This window comes from Drosophila ficusphila, unplaced genomic scaffold (genome assembly GCF_018152265.1).
Source record: "Drosophila ficusphila isolate 14025-0441.05 unplaced genomic scaffold, ASM1815226v1 contig_791, whole genome shotgun sequence".
NCBI classification, from domain to species: domain Eukaryota; kingdom Metazoa; phylum Arthropoda; class Insecta; order Diptera; family Drosophilidae; genus Drosophila; species Drosophila ficusphila.
Genome location: NW_025064737.1, coordinates 838368 through 852919, shown reverse-complemented (window position 1 = coordinate 852919; position 14552 = coordinate 838368). Strand labels below are relative to the sequence as shown.

At 43.8% G+C, this 14552-nt stretch overlaps 4 protein-coding genes across 5 annotated transcripts; 2 read left to right on the top strand and 2 right to left on the bottom strand.

Annotated features, from left to right (window-relative positions):
• The first annotated feature begins 1021 nt into the window (after window positions 1–1021).
• Window positions 1022–7568, top strand: LOC108098555 (GPN-loop GTPase 3). Its single transcript, XM_017201560.2, has 3 exons — window positions 1022–1129; window positions 1186–1844; window positions 7341–7568. The coding sequence occupies exons 1-3, from the start codon at window positions 1085–1087 to the stop codon at window positions 7489–7491; spliced, it is 855 nt and encodes a 284-aa protein (XP_017057049.1). The 5' UTR covers window positions 1022–1084; the 3' UTR covers window positions 7492–7568.
• LOC108098537 (glutathione S-transferase 1-1) lies at window positions 1892–7260 on the bottom strand. Of its 2 annotated transcripts, XM_017201525.2 has the most exons (4): window positions 6458–7260; window positions 3823–5750; window positions 3162–3309; window positions 1892–3102 (listed from the first exon to the last, which is right to left on the bottom strand). In XM_017201525.2, the coding sequence occupies exons 1-4, from the start codon at window positions 6920–6922 to the stop codon at window positions 2542–2544; spliced, it is 3102 nt and encodes a 1033-aa protein (XP_017057014.1). In that variant the 5' UTR covers window positions 6923–7260; the 3' UTR covers window positions 1892–2541. The 2 variants fall into 2 exon arrangements, with proteins under 2 accessions (XP_017057014.1, XP_017057022.1); XM_017201533.2 differs by lacking the exons at window positions 3823–5750; window positions 6458–7260 and adding an exon at window positions 3526–3653.
• A 61-nt stretch (window positions 7569–7629) lies between the features above and the next one.
• On the top strand, window positions 7630–10621 carry LOC108098546. Its single transcript, XM_017201547.1, has 2 exons — window positions 7630–9574; window positions 9637–10621. Exons 1-2 carry the CDS (start codon window positions 7724–7726, stop codon window positions 10492–10494), a joined length of 2709 nt encoding a protein of 902 aa, XP_017057036.1. The 5' UTR covers window positions 7630–7723; the 3' UTR covers window positions 10495–10621.
• LOC108098561 (melanoma-associated antigen B16) lies at window positions 10499–11697 on the bottom strand. Its single transcript, XM_017201573.2, has one exon. The coding sequence runs from the start codon at window positions 11483–11485 to the stop codon at window positions 10787–10789; it is 699 nt and encodes a 232-aa protein (XP_017057062.1). The 5' UTR covers window positions 11486–11697; the 3' UTR covers window positions 10499–10786.
• Between the last annotated feature and the right edge of the window lie 2855 nt (window positions 11698–14552).

Genomic DNA, 14552 nt, shown 5'->3' with positions numbered 1-14552 from the left:
TTCATTTTATACGCCAATAGCTAGACACTATTTGGTTAAGTGTACGCAACGGTATGTGAGGGCCTGCAACTAGAAAATTATTTCCGGTCTTCCGACATGCATGTCCACAGGCAGAATGGAATTTCCTTAAAAAGGAGAAATTATTATTTTTAAGCGATTTCATTTGGCGGTGCGAGTGTGCCATTTAAAACATCATTATGACTTGTCAATCGCTGGACGAGCAGATGTTGTCCGTTTGGCTGAGCAATTGAGATGTTTATCTGCAATTAGGATTAGCTCGTGGCAGGGGTGATTCCGGCGATGACGTGATTGAACGCTGCGATTGCGCCGATCCTACTTAATATATCAATTCGATCGTATGTAAATGTGTGCCTCTTGTTTAGGTGGCTGTGGTCAAAGATTTAATTAACTGCCGGCAACAACAGCTGCAGGGGGTTATCAAAATCTAATAAGTGGCGATCTGGGGGTGAGTTTCTAAAACAAAATTGATTATACTGTTAATTTAAGCTTTAAAAGTACGTGCATAGGTTGTAGTTAGCAGTAAAATTCGTTAAACAACTTTAAATTCGAACAGAAGTCAGGTCATGTACTATGCGGTGGGTTCTTCAAAATCAAGAAAAATTTACAAATGTTATGATAGTTATAAAGCGATAAGTACGACAAATATTGTGTTATGTGTGAAAGCACCAAATTAAAAAAAAAACCGATTCAAATTTTTGGGTTTTCCAAACTCCCAAAACTTCAAAACGATCATTGTTTCGTTCAAACAAATTATTTCGAATTATCTTTGCGGAAAGCTTTGTGTGGATAATATACTCTTTTTTCTAATAGAAAGAAAAACTATGTTGTTTAATTACAAATTGAACGACTGTCTCAGTTTTTCAAGCGATCTTAAGTTGCTAAACAAAAGGGTTTTTAAAGTTTTAGAGCTTTGGCGGGTAATTGTTAAGTTGGCAGGTCCGGTACTGCCAACCACCAACAGAAACGGTAATTCGGTAAGAGTTTTTGTGTTGTGCAACACTGCAGCTGGCGCACGCTTGAAGAGTTTGTTTTGTTTCTGAACTGGTATAATTTAGTGGGAATCATGCGGTACGCTCAGATAATTGTGGGTCCTGCAGGGAGTGGCAAGGTATGTCAAGTGAATTAGCACCTGATACCGCAGGAATTTGAACCAATCTCCACCAGTCCACCTATTGCAGCTTAATGCAACAGTTTGCCATGGACAGCAAGCGAAATATACAAGTGGTGAACCTCGATCCGGCGGCCGAGCATTTTACCTACACCGCGCTGACTGATATTCGCGAGCTGATTCACTTGGACGATGCAATGGAGGATGAGGAGCTGCACTACGGGCCAAATGGCGGCCTCATCTTCTGCTTGGAGTTTTTGATTGAGAACCAGGATTGGCTGAAGGATCAGCTCTGCGGCGGCGAGGACGAGCTGATGGTGGGCGAGCCCGACGACGACTACATCCTGTTCGACATGCCCGGCCAGATCGAACTGTTCACCCACCTAAAGATGGGCAAACAACTGGTGCAGCTACTAGAGTCGTGGAACTTCCGAACCTGCGTGGTCTTCTGTTTGGACTCGCAGTTCATGGTGGACGGGGCCAAGTTCATATCCGGCACCATGGCCGCCCTCAGTGTTATGGCCAACATGGAGCAGCCGCACGTCAATGTGCTTACCAAAGTAGATCTGCTGAGCAGTGAGGCGCGAAAGCAGCTGGAGATATACTTGGAACCGGATGCCCACAGTTTGATGGGGGAGCTGACGATTGGAAGTGCCTTTGGTGAGAAGTACGGCAAGCTCACTGAAGCAATTGGATCGCTGATCGAGGATTTCAGGTGAGTTCTTTTAAACTTCTTAAGAAAGCCAGTACAAACGTAAGGTATTTTAATTTTTTTACAAGTTAGTTTTTAATTTGCCAAAGTTTTTACAATTCTTAAACAAACAAAACACCATTCTTAAAGTAATACTAATGTATTAGAAAAAAGATGGTGTATAATCGCTGGAGCCGTACAAATATAAGTTTGTGTCTAATAATTTGAAATTTACTTGTTAACATATAATTGGTTAAGGTTACCAAAAACGACTAAGGATTATAGGTTGGCCTAAAAAACAATTCAAACTGATATTTAAAATTTTATAGATATTTTCATAACTTTTAAAAACAATTTTTCTTTGAATATTCAGATCTCACAATTCAAAAAATGTTTCCGTTTGCTTCTATCAGTACTCAAACTTTTGGTATGAGTAAATGAATTATGTTTTAAAGACATAAGTCATCCATATTAAGACATTTCCTTATATATAATTTTTTACGTAAACTTGTAAATTTAGCAATACTTCTATATGAATTTATAGGTTTTTCCTAATGTTATACGACAAATTTCGGAGCACAAAAACGGTTATAAAAGTGGTTCTGAAAACAATTTATATGTACTATATGTTATATGTATATAATCATATATCATGTATGTATATATTGAATAATTCACAAAATTATTTATATTAAACAATTTTCACCTTAAATATACTACTTTAAGCTTTAGTCTTGCGCGTCGGATGGAATGGGTGTTCCATTTCTGACAAATCTGGAGGATTTTGCTCGAACGCACTGATCTCCTGCATTCCGCTGTTAGCAATCTCCCACAGCTGGGGGTATTCCTCCTTAAAGGTGACGTACCACTTGTGCACCAAGGGATACTGCGCCAAATCGAAATTAATTGCCTCCAAACAAAGCGTGGCCGAAATCAGGGCGAAATCTGCGATGGTTATGTTATCGCCAGCCGCGTATTTGGTGCCCAATCGTTCCAAATAGGTTTCGAAAACCTCAAGTGCGTTTTCCACTTTCTTTAGCGACATGGGGGTACGCTCGTAGTCGAAGAAAATAGGAGCCATGCTGTGAGCGGAAATAGGGGCGTAGTAAAAGCCCATGTTAAAGCACAGGCGCTGGTTGATTATCGCCCTTAGGTTCACGTCCTGCGGATATAGACTTGAGTCCGGAGCGTATTTGTCACACAGATATTGCATAATAGCAATGCTCTCTGATAAATAGAACCCGTCGTCATCCAAAACGGGGATCTCCTTTTGGGGATTCATCTGTAAGATTAAAAGCGTCTTAATGTTTCATCTTTAACTCTCTTTAATTTTGCACTCACCTTGGAATATTCTTCAGAGCGATGTTCCAAGGCGCAGAAGTCTACATTTATTAGTTGATATTGTATATCCAAGGCCTTCAGGGTCATGCGAACGGCCAGGGAAGGTGGGCCATCGGATACGGCGTACAGTTTCATAGTGTAAATCGGTCTGTGGGTAAAAATTAAAAATTGTTTCTATATTAGTCTCTCGACCGGTTTGCTTGTCGCCACTAGCTAAAAAGTGAAAGCAATTTGCCTCTAATGCCTCTTCAATGGTATATATGTATCTATTTTTGGGATTTTTTTGCTCCAGCTATTTTTATTTTGCATATATTTATGTGTGTATCAGTAAAGTCTCGATTTTTCAATAATGTTTTTCAAGTACCAAATAAATCCACAAAAGTGTAGTGCGCTGGCGCAGCTCACAAATGCTACTGATGTGGCTTTGCAAGCTGCCAAGTAACACAGGTGTTCGTTTCAATGACGATTCAAACAAGTTTGTGGAATAAAAGATTGGGTGGCTAGGTTCGGTCCCAACTCAGCGCGCCAAGCCAACTCTATTGTAAACAACGTTTTAACGTTAACTTTTTTGAACAGAATCAGTTTGGAAAATCCATTAGCTATCTTTTTGTTAAATTTTAAATTTGTAAGACGAGGGCCTCGACCATTTATTTATACTTACACAATAGATCCGTAGCTCTCCAACTCATCCGGCACTTCCTCCACGACCTCGATGATGGCATCTGTGTTGTCCACCTCCATATACTGATGGGTGAGCTCTTCACCCTCCTCGTGCTCGTGTTCTTCTTCCTCCTCCTCAATAACTACATCCTCTTCCTCCTCATGGTGTTGCACTTTGTGAGATTGTGAGCTGCTATTATGGGTGCTTGATACTCGTGGTTTCTTGTGCACCACAATGTCGCTGCTGATGTTTGAGACATTGAGTCGCTCGATGGCTAAATCACCGTACTCCTGCTGAATCTGATCCAGAGATTTGCCGATGAAGTGCAGTGGCCTGAATTTGAGCTTTTTGTTATGCTTCTTGTTGATCTCGTTGAACAATCGCCGCTTGATATCGTCCTCGCTGAAAGGATGACTGTGACTGTTGTACACTCTGAGGACGCGAATGGAGCCATCCTTTTGTGTGGCTGTTGAGATGCGGCTCTTGCAGTTGATGTCCGGATCTCGGCTCTTAATACACACCCAATAGTTGCGAGAAATAACACCCCGATTCTTGGCATGGTAAATATAGCCATCAACGCAAAGAAGCTCGTGCCCCTTGGCAGACCTTAGGGTACAGATCTTTGTGAGATCCATGTCCGGCTGGGCACCCTTGACTGGCTCAACCACGTCGCGCCGCCGGCGGATGTTCGTGATCTCGGGCTGTCGAACTTTCGGCAGAGGAGTGGATGCGTATCCAGCATGAGACTGATCGTTGAGCTCCTCTAGTGCATCTGGCAGAATCTCAATCTTAGCGCTTATATTGTCCGCGCCGTCCTTGAGGTACTGCACAATCATGTTCGCCTTAGATTCGGGTTCCATTTTAATGGCTCCATCGATGCTGATCACCTTCTTCATAACTACATTGCTTGTGTCGATGTGCTCATAGCTGCTATCAACACTATTATCCTGTTCAAAAGTATCTCCTCCCTGACTGGCGGAACCCTCGTCACTCTCGAATTCAAGATCTTCACCGTGCTCGCTTTTGGTCAGCTTGTGCGGGTTCTCCTGGTCCAGCTTGGCCTGTTGCTTCAGCCGGCGAGTGATCTCCTTTAAATCTGGATTGTGTGTGTGCTCTCCATTGATTCTGAGTACTACTGGTCCGTTCTCAACCGGATCCATGGTGATGCGAACGTGACAAGTGTTAACCTTGTCACGCCGGTTGATGCAAGTGAAGAACATGTGGCCGTTGGACCTGCTTTGCGAGTCAAAGTGATATAGATACCGACTCAAGCACAGAACCTTGCGACCCTTCGCCGAGGGAAGGAATGTGAACTTGGACAAGTCGGTTTCCGTAAGAGGATTATAGCCCGGCGGTGCGAGATAGTTGGCAATTACATCAAAAGCCGCTGGCCACTTTGAATTGTGCTCCAACTTAGGGTCCGTCATGGAGTCCTCCCCTTCATGAACCTCCACCTCTTCGTCGCCTTGAATCTCTCCGGCCTGTTCGTCATCGTTCCTCAAGTAAACGTCGTAGTTGTCCTCGCACTCCTCGATTATAATTGATTCCATATCATCGCAGCGCTGGGTAGCATCGAAAGTGTTTTCTGGGTCAAAGTATTCCAGATTGGGGCATTCTGCTAGGACATCCGAAGTCTGATCGTCCTCCACTAAAACGATTTGGTGCTTGGAAAACATGTGCATCAGCTTGGCGGCCGAGTAATGCGGATGGATATGAGCATCTGAGTCGACGGCGTGCAGTCGATGTGCTCCCGCTAAAGTTGCCTCCGTGCAGATCCTAGCCGTGCACTCGATGTCCCGCTTGCGCACACATGTCCACCGGAATATGTCACCTTTGTACGACTTTCCGGCTAGGTAGTACAGATGTCCGTCGATGCAAACCATTACACGGCCGTCGCGTCGACGCAGCATATACACACGGTCCTTGTCCTGCGCAAAGAAATATACGTTAGCTTATTCTATTTCAAAAGTTTTTATTCAAATCCATATGTGATAATAATTTGCAAGTGAAGCTTTGGATCAAGTACAACCAAAAACAATAAATAATGCAATTAAAGATATTTCTTTTAATTCCATAGTACTCCTATATCTACATTTACTATATTCAAAAAGATTTCCATTTCCCAAATATTGTGACTTCCATAAATGCATGTTTTTGAAAGCACTTGACAAACTTTTAAAAATCCCTAATATTTGAAATGGTAATTTTATAGTATTTTAATAAGTCTACATACGTCTATATTTTGGTATTTATGTAGTCCTTTTTATGAAATTCCAAAAAGATCTTAGCTTTAACTGACGGCTTACTATTATAATTCAAACTGTTGTTTTACGCTACGCGTTATAATTCTTAGCTATTGTTGGTAGATTTTTTTTAAATTTAGATGCGAAAAGAGGGAGTATTTCGCTTGTTATGCAAACATCTGTCGAGGCTCAGCTCACAAGATATTAAATTCGGAGTAAGTCAACTGATCAGAAGGAATAAAAAATCACGACTATCAATCTTATAATGGCAATGGTCATAAAGGTTTGCAGGGGATTTAGTCCCCCAAAAACGTGAATTTAAACTAAAGAAGTATCCCACTAGTTAGATTTCTCAGGGGCATAAGCGAGGTACAGTTGACCCGCGGCCGTACCTCAAAGTCCAGCTGGAAGGAGGCCTCCACAGCGGAAGTGTCGATACCGCCGTAGATGAACTCCGGCGGATTCAGGCCAGCGTTGGCGCGCTCGTACTGACGAGCTCGCTTTGGCTGCGTGGAGCTGTAGGCGTCGTTCATCATCATTACGGAGAGCCGCTTGCGCTGGGCCACTTTGTTGACCTCGTGGTCACTGCAGCGCGGATGAATGTGGGGCATGACTACGTCCACGACGACGTGGCGCGTCTTGTCCAGCGGATCGGGCAGCAGAGTGCAGATGCGGGACTTGCAGGGAGTGGCCTTGTCCTTGCGCCGGTTGCATAGCCAGCGGTAGGTGTTGTTGCGACCGATCCGATCGAAGTGGTACAGGTAGTCATCCACGCAAAGCATATCCACGCCCTTGGCGGACCGCACCACGGTCACCTTGGTTAGGTCCATGCCGTGCTCCTCAACCGACGTCTCCATTTTTGAATTCCTGTGGTGGCTCGCCTTTGCCGGAATTCAGTGTTTTTCCCTTTGCCCACCAAAAGTGTTTTGTATCGTAAATTAGGCGATTTTTGTTTCTGATGGCTGCTTGGGATTTGTTGGTTGGGATTTTTGGTGGTATTTCGTGAGCTCACTATTTGCGCGCGTTTTTGCAAATGCCGCACTTATATCGAACTTTCACGGATTTCTTACTTTTAAAAGCACTTTATATGGATTATTTTTAGTTTTTCCGATTGATTTTAATTGCACAAGCACATTTCACTTTTACGACGCGTCGAAAAATGCTTTTGTGTGAGATACGAGGGCTGCGAGCGAAGCGATGGCGTGAGGGTTGCCACTTGTTAAATTCATTTGTAATGTTTACAAATTAAAGTTTTTGTTGTTGATGTTTTTACAGTTTGGTGCGATTTTTCCCGTTGGACTCTCAGGACGAGGAGAGTGTGGGTGATCTTTTACTGCAAATTGACAACATTTTGCAATATGGTGAAGATGCAGACGTGAACGTAAAGGACTTCGACGAACCGGAGGAAGATGAAAGGGATGCATAATGATTGATAATTATTTATCGTTAAGCCGATTTATGTTATTGTAAATTTAAAAAAAAATTAAAATTAATTAAAATACATTTTGTTTATAAGATGAAGTATGTCACCATCCCTGGTTGCAGAGTTGCCACCTCTGTCAAGTTTTGCAGCACTGTTTTCTTAATTTTAAATTCCCATAGGCGTACAGCGTCCAAACCAGAGAACAATTTTAAGGACAAACCAATGTTAAACCGAAATGCAGAAACCTGACGAAAGTCCTATTGGAATGTCCTTAAGCCAGGAAGCTATAAACAAGCGTCTGGCGGCCCTTAATCGCTGGCAAGACGAGCAGAAGAGACTGTTGCAGGAGCGTCAAGACAACCAGCGAGTTTTGCTCGGCTTGGAACAGCGCAATATGTACAAAATGTTGGGCTTACTGCACCCGGAGGCTGAAAGCCGGGAGAACAGTGTGCTGGAGGAGTCGCAGTGGGACGAGGAACCATCTATACAAATGCCACGACTAGCGGCGGAGCAGGACGATCAGGAAGTGGAGATTTTATTGAGCACTCCTCAGCCGGCCAAGCCCAAGCGTCCGTTCTTGCGCCGCGGTGAGGGACTGAAGCAGCGCTTTAAGATCAATCCCGACCAGCTAAAGCTGGAGAACCTGCCGCGCTACAAGTACGCCAACGCACACCCTCAGTTTCGCCAGCCCCAACTGAAGAAAGGGATCCTCAAAAAGCGTCAGGCGGGAATAGCTCCTCCTCCAGCTGCTCCTGCTCCCCAACCTCCGGAAAAACTCGATCTTAACGAGCAACGCTTCCAGCAGGTGCTTATCAACTCGAAGAACGTCTGCAATTCGACTCCTGATCTCAAGTCTTCCTATGCCTCTTCCACCACTGCCTCCAGCATTTCTCCCAGAGTTCGTTTTGTAGAGCAGAACAACAGAGCCGGGCAGACAGCGCATGTCAATGATGAAACCTCTTCGGAGGCCAGCCCCTTGACTGGAGTGTGCTGGGCCAAGGTACTGGACACACAGAGCATTAAGCCAGCTCACATCCAAAGACGCTCTGCTCAAATCCGAGTTGAAGATGACAGTAATGTAAGCATCTTTGAGCTACTTGAACAGAAAGCCACTGAGGGCAACATTGACATGAACTCCAGCTGCATTCGCACCTTTATGGCGCGCAAGGACCAGCGCCGTGTAACAGCTGACGACTCAGACCACATTGTGGTCACACAGCAGGTGCGGCAAATGCGACTGCAACCGCAGGTAGACCAGGTGCTGGTTTCCGAATTGGATGACGAAGAGGAGGAGGACGACCAGCAGTCCAGCGACCAGACTCTGACAATGACACCCATCCAGGTGGGCAGAGCCCAAGTGAGAGTGCGCTTCTCCGATTCCAATGACACCCACGAATACTCCGATGCCACCAGCCTCAATGACGGATCCAATGTTCAGCTGTTCGAACAGTTTAAGTCGGCTCTCTTCCAGGCCTTGGAGCAGAAAAAGAAGTCGAGTCCCAGCAAACAGTCAGAGGAACCACTTACACAAGAACTTCAGGAGAAGGCCAATCTCGTGCGCACTCGCCTCGAGGAACTTGAGGCCGAGATTGCCACTTTCAAGGCCCAGAATGCCGAACTTCTTCGCCTTAAGCAGCAGCATGAACTGGAGCGGGCCAAGTTCACCCAGGATCACATGGAGGCAATGGAACGTGTACACGACGAAAAGATCCAGGCGGAGATCTACCTGCACGATGAGCGAATGAAAATCGAGGAAGAGCGTCGGAAGTTCGAGCAGCAGATGCGTCTCCAGAAGAGCAATGCAAACACCAAGGAAAAGAAGGAGATTGCCTCCTTGAAACAGGAATTGGAGACCCTGCAGCTGCAGCTTAAGCAGAAGGAGCAGACCCACGTTTCGGCACAGGCACGACTTCGTGCTCAACTGCGGGCCAGTGAGAAGGAGCAGCGCAACTACCGTGACGAGATCGAGGTGCTAGGCAAAGAAAACAAGCGACTGGAGCAGGAGTTGATAAGGATTGGTCGCGAGAACAACAGCAAGATGCTGCAGGAGATCAACCGAAACATTGCCCGGCTAGCACCGAAGGTGGTGAGTAGTTACTATACAAACTCAAAAAGTGTTTGTTAAAATCAACTGATATTTTTTTTCAGTTGCCGTCCACTTCCATATCGCAGGTCCTGGATGAGAACGGGCGTCGCACTCAGTCCCTGGATGGCACTGCTGGTAAGCCTGTCAAGCAGCGAGAAGCTCCCCACCGACGACAGAGCAGCGGTAGTGCACAAGTGAGAAGTCGCAGCCGCTCCCTGGGCCGGAACAAGAAAAAGCCAGATGCTTTGGAGGAAAGCTATGCTTCCAGCAGTTCTGTGGACGCGGAAGAAGCCCTGCCACCAGCGACTGCACCCACGGTCGATCCCCCAGCGACAGCCAACTCCAGCAGTGACTTCAAGCGGGAAATTACAAATGCGGATGGCAGCAAGGACATTTGGTATCCTAATGGCAACCTAAAGAAGATCAGCGCAGATGGCATGCACGTTCGAATGTTGTACTTCAATAAGGACATTAAGGAAACGGATATAAGGGAAGGCACAGTGAAGTATTATTACGCTGAGACCAACACCTGGCACACTTCCTACCTGGATGGGTTGGAAATACTCGAGTTTCCCAATGGCCAGACCGAACATCGTCGCAAAGATGGCACCATCGAGGTTCACTTTCCCAACAACAGCATTAAATTGGTGGATCCAAACGATGCAGAAAAGCTTGAGGAGTGGCGTTATGCGGATGGAACTCACCTAGTGCATCTCCGGAATGGGGACAAGATTCTGAATCTTCCCAATGGTCAAAAGGAGATTCACACCAAACTTAACAAGCGGAGGGAATATCCGGATGGTACGGTTAAATTGGTCTATCCGGACGGCAGCCAAGAGACCCGCTACTCCAACGGTCGTGTTCGCTTAAAGGACAAAGATGGCAAGCTCATCATGGACACAGACTATGCAAAGTATTAGGGGCTTTTCCTTGTAAAGTATAGTTTTTTAATAAATAGAAAAAGTCGACACTACAAAATAGAAAGTACATTTTTCTGCGGGGTAGTGCTTCAATATTAAACAAACCAAGTTTACATTGTTTTTAATATTAGTATTCACGTGTTTACTTTTTTATAATGGACCCTTAAAGTCCTCTGTACTTTACCTAAAATATTTTGTTTACAAATAAGCAGAAGTTGTCTTCTTGTTTTAATAAGAAAGTCTAAAACTGAAAGATGAAAAGCAACATCAGTTTAACAACATATTTAAATTCCTACAGCTCCGCATTTGTTCCCTCTTGGGCCATTTTCAGGTGGTGGTCAAATATGTTTGGATGCTGATTGAGTAGCTTGGACGCAAATTGAACGACCTGCTCGAACGAAATCTCTGCCTTGGCGCGAGGTCCCCAAAGGAAGAAGGTCTTGGGGTCGTCATAGGCGTTTAACTGGGAGCGTTCGCGTTTCAGGTACTGCTGTTTTACAAACGTCTCCTCTATCTGCTTGCGCACATTGGCACCGAAGTAGCCGTGCTCCTCGTCCGCATGGATATTCATCATCTCCAGCATGGCGTACAGTTTCGAGTCCTCGATGCGGTTGCCACGCAGGAAGATGTACATGAGAATTATGTACAACAGCGTAAACTGGGGTCGCTGTGCCGGGGTCAGTTCATGGATGGAGGCCACCGGCTCCTCAGCAATGCAAATGAACGTTTTGGACGTCGCATCCAATGGAGTAAGCAGTATGCCGAAACGCTTGGCCAGCAGTTCAGTGACCAGCGGCAGTCGTTTCTTCAGCTCGTTCTTGTCGCCAGCTGGCGGAACCAAGTCCTTGTCCTTGATGGGAATTTTTTGCGCAATGTGATCCAGGATGTAGTTTAAAATAGCGCGCACCCTGTCGTCCACTTCGCAAATGGGTTGAGTCGCCTGCGAAAGATTTGCGTTCTGGCTTCTAGCTGCGCGGGAAGTGCTCGCCATCTTAAACTTATAGTAGATCTTGAAATCTTATGTTTCTAAAAATTAAATGTTTCGCACTTTTGCGTTGAAAATAGTATTAGTATATCGATACTTTTTCGAGTACAAAATTTGTTTGCTGCGATATTTTTTTAATGGAGGGTGTAAGTACACTTGCAAAACTTTAAGACCACATCTTAAAATATATTGTTATGTTACCCTAATATTTGTATACCATGAAATCATTTGTTTAATCAATTGAGTAGTAATAAATGATAGCGACATACATCGATTCGTTATTTTTAAGGATTTAGGCAACCCTGCAGCATTAATAAAACTATCGATAAAGTATTACAAAAGTATCTTACAATCTTGGCGTTGCCAGACTTAGGCGCAAAAATCAAAATAAAAGAAATCGACAGTTAAGCATCGAAATAATAACATTATGCTTTACCTATTTAAAGGTTTTATTTTTGGCAGTCAATCAATGGTGTTCTAATTTTGGCGATTTTCTATCTATTCTTACTTGATAACCTTTTCAATGCCTTTTCAAGTGCAAATGGCCACTTAGTGCGCTCGTTTAAGCGCACAAACTGGGCCAAGAGCGACTGAAGTGCCTTCTTTAGTGGGTTACTATTGATTGATTTCCTTATGATGGCAGCCTTTACATTTCTTGTACATTTCTTTCAGTATAATTTCTGCGCTGAGCCAAAAAGAGTGTTAAATAAATATTCTGCAAATTATTGAGCGTTGGACTGTCAAATCAAGTTTTGCATAGAGCTTGCTAGGAGTCTCCGGAGGTGATGTGTTTTTAATTAAAATGGCAAAATCGCCGCGACGTGCAGCAGCAGGAAGCAAACAACTTTCAAAACTAAACGCGAATGACATGCACGGTCAACATTCCCCACGGAGACTCAAAATAAACAGAGCCCGAGTCAAACAAAACGAAATGGAAATGCATTTTGCGCAGAGACACGCGCAAGAGTGCACTTCCAAACGCAAGTGCAAACGCAGACGGCGGAGAATTACATGGCCAAACATATTTTATTGCCTTGAAATGTGTGTTTTAGGTGGCTGAGGTGAAAACTAGTTACCTGCGCCTGCGCCTGCGCACAGTGCTCGATCCATAAGTGATAAATGTACAGGCGGAAGGCAGACAAGAGTTGACTGGCCAGGCGGCTAGCTTTAATTGATTTGCCATTGTTCCGGACTAAACAAAAGCCAAATCTCAAAGTTCACAAATTTATGAGAGCCTTTTGTTCGGCCGAAATGGATATCCGCCGGTCTCTGCAATATTTTCTGCTCGACCAGTGGCTGTAATAGCGCCAGAATTTGCATGCCAACAAATGAAATGGCTCGAAAGCGCGAGTGAGTGAGTCAACAAAACGCATTGTCAACGCCTGACTTTGACTTTCTACACACAGACAAACAGTTTTGCTTTCAAATGCGCAACGTAACGTGGAGTTTGTCAACTCCAGCCCCAACTTTTTATTGCCGGCTAATTGTAGTCAGTCTGAGCTGGAGAAATGTTTCATTTACCCTTTCGTACCGTCTGCCAAAAAGAAAGTCAAGGTCTTTGCCGAGCGACGTGAGTGGCGAACTTGCTCTGCAGCTTAGCGTTTGGGAGTCATAAAAAATTAGCAAATGACATGAGCATGCCATTTAGAATTTTCATGATAAACAAAAACCCATGACCAGTCAATAGAGCAACAACAACGGGTTTTTCTGCTCACAGTGGTGGCAAAAACTATTAATAAATTAATAACAGAATCACAAGAGAAGCCAGCAACAAAAAAAGTGTGCGCAAAAAAGAAAGCTAACTCAGGAATGTTGAAAGACTTATGCTCTATAAGATTTGGGTTTACTGCTTATTAAGTGATTTATCTTTGTGAGTAATCTATATAGCATTTATTTTATTTATTTATGTTACACATTAAAATACAAAAATGGAAGATTGTTTTTATGACTTACACATTTTAAAACGACAAGCTTAGTTTACTTATAAATTCGACAGACCAGAAGTTTAACTTTAATCAGACAACTAAATATTTTTTTCAACACCCGGAACTGTAATGCATTTATTATTTAAAATTATTTTATTTAAGAAGTTTTGCAGTAATTCTTACTCGTCTTTTGTTTTTACAAATATTTAATTTATATTTAAATTAAAATTCATCCACAATCGTGCTACAACCTCTGTTGGCGAACTGATAACCCCGAATTCGGTTGCTCCGGTAAAGAATCAAGAATAAAGCAACAATTGCCGGCTATTGTCGATTCAGTCTGGTTGCGTGCTGTTCCTGAAAGTGGACTGCCTTCAGCGGAGCGGTTTGGCATTCTTGTTTAACAGCTGCCGCTCGTGGTCGATCTGGCCGATCAGCTTTAGCTCCAGAGCTCGAGACCGGCACTTCGATTAGATTATGATTTGCGCTTCTCTCAGAACGACCAGTTAGCCGTTAAATGTCAATGGGGCCCAGAACTTCTTTATAATAGTGTTTAGCTTTCTGCGGCTAGAGCTCAGTTCTAAAACAATAGACTTAGGCAACAAACTTGTTGAGCAGAATTCGCCGGCTGCTTAATTAAGAGGTCAAATTAATTCACCCAGGCCATGGCTGAAAAAAACAGTGGTTTCGGTTGCTTTTTGACCTTTTACACTTAATAAATTTCTACGCAAACTAGACGCCAGCCCCTGATAATCAAATTAAACGCTTATCAGTCAGTTTGCCAAACGGCTGCAACAATCGTCGCAATTAAAGACAGACAAATGAGCAGTGACTCGACTTTACTTCGGGGCCAAGTTCACTCGTGCATGTCTAATCGCGTATACGCACCGTGTGACGACATCGAACTGCATGGGGCTGTTATGAATTTATTTCACTTGAACAAAAATAACTGATGTCTAAGCGGATCTAAAGGTTAGGTTGGGAAAACACGATTAGTTTACGACGAGGGTTGCTTTCGTGCATTTTAAACATTCCTTTAAAAGCAAGAGGATTCCACTTGTAGAAAGGCACTAATTAATTTATTTAAGTGACAAACATTCGTTCGCTTTTATTTGAATAAAATATTTACCGCTAAATATTTGTCAAGG

What these genes read in the sequence shown, in the direction of transcription:
- LOC108098555 (XM_017201560.2), top strand. Translation starts at nt 1,085, where the DNA reads ATGCGGTACGCTCAGATAATTGTGGGTCCTGCAGGGAGTGGCAAG. An exon ending in GTCCTGCAGGGAGTGGCAAG is followed by an intron (nt 1,130 to 1,185) that starts GTATGTCAAGTG and finishes AATCTCCACCAG; the next exon opens with TCCACCTATTGCAGCTTAAT. An exon ending in TCGCTGATCGAGGATTTCAG is followed by an intron (nt 1,845 to 7,340) that starts GTGAGTTCTTTT and finishes ATGTTTTTACAG; the next exon opens with TTTGGTGCGATTTTTCCCGT.
- LOC108098537 (XM_017201525.2), bottom strand. Translation starts at nt 6,922, where the DNA reads ATGGAGACGTCGGTTGAGGAGCACGGCATGGACCTAACCAAGGTGACC. An exon ending in CCTTCCAGCTGGACTTTGAG is followed by an intron (nt 5,751 to 6,457) that starts GTACGGCCGCGG and finishes TTCTTTGCGCAG; the next exon opens with GACAAGGACCGTGTGTATAT. An exon ending in GAGAGCTACGGATCTATTGT is followed by an intron (nt 3,310 to 3,822) that starts GTAAGTATAAAT and finishes TTTTACCCACAG; the next exon opens with ACCGATTTACACTATGAAAC.
- LOC108098546 (XM_017201547.1), top strand. Translation starts at nt 7,724, where the DNA reads ATGCAGAAACCTGACGAAAGTCCTATTGGAATGTCCTTAAGCCAGGAA. An exon ending in CCCGGCTAGCACCGAAGGTG is followed by an intron (nt 9,575 to 9,636) that starts GTGAGTAGTTAC and finishes ATTTTTTTTCAG; the next exon opens with TTGCCGTCCACTTCCATATC.
- LOC108098561 (XM_017201573.2), bottom strand. Translation starts at nt 11,485, where the DNA reads ATGGCGAGCACTTCCCGCGCAGCTAGAAGCCAGAACGCAAATCTTTCG.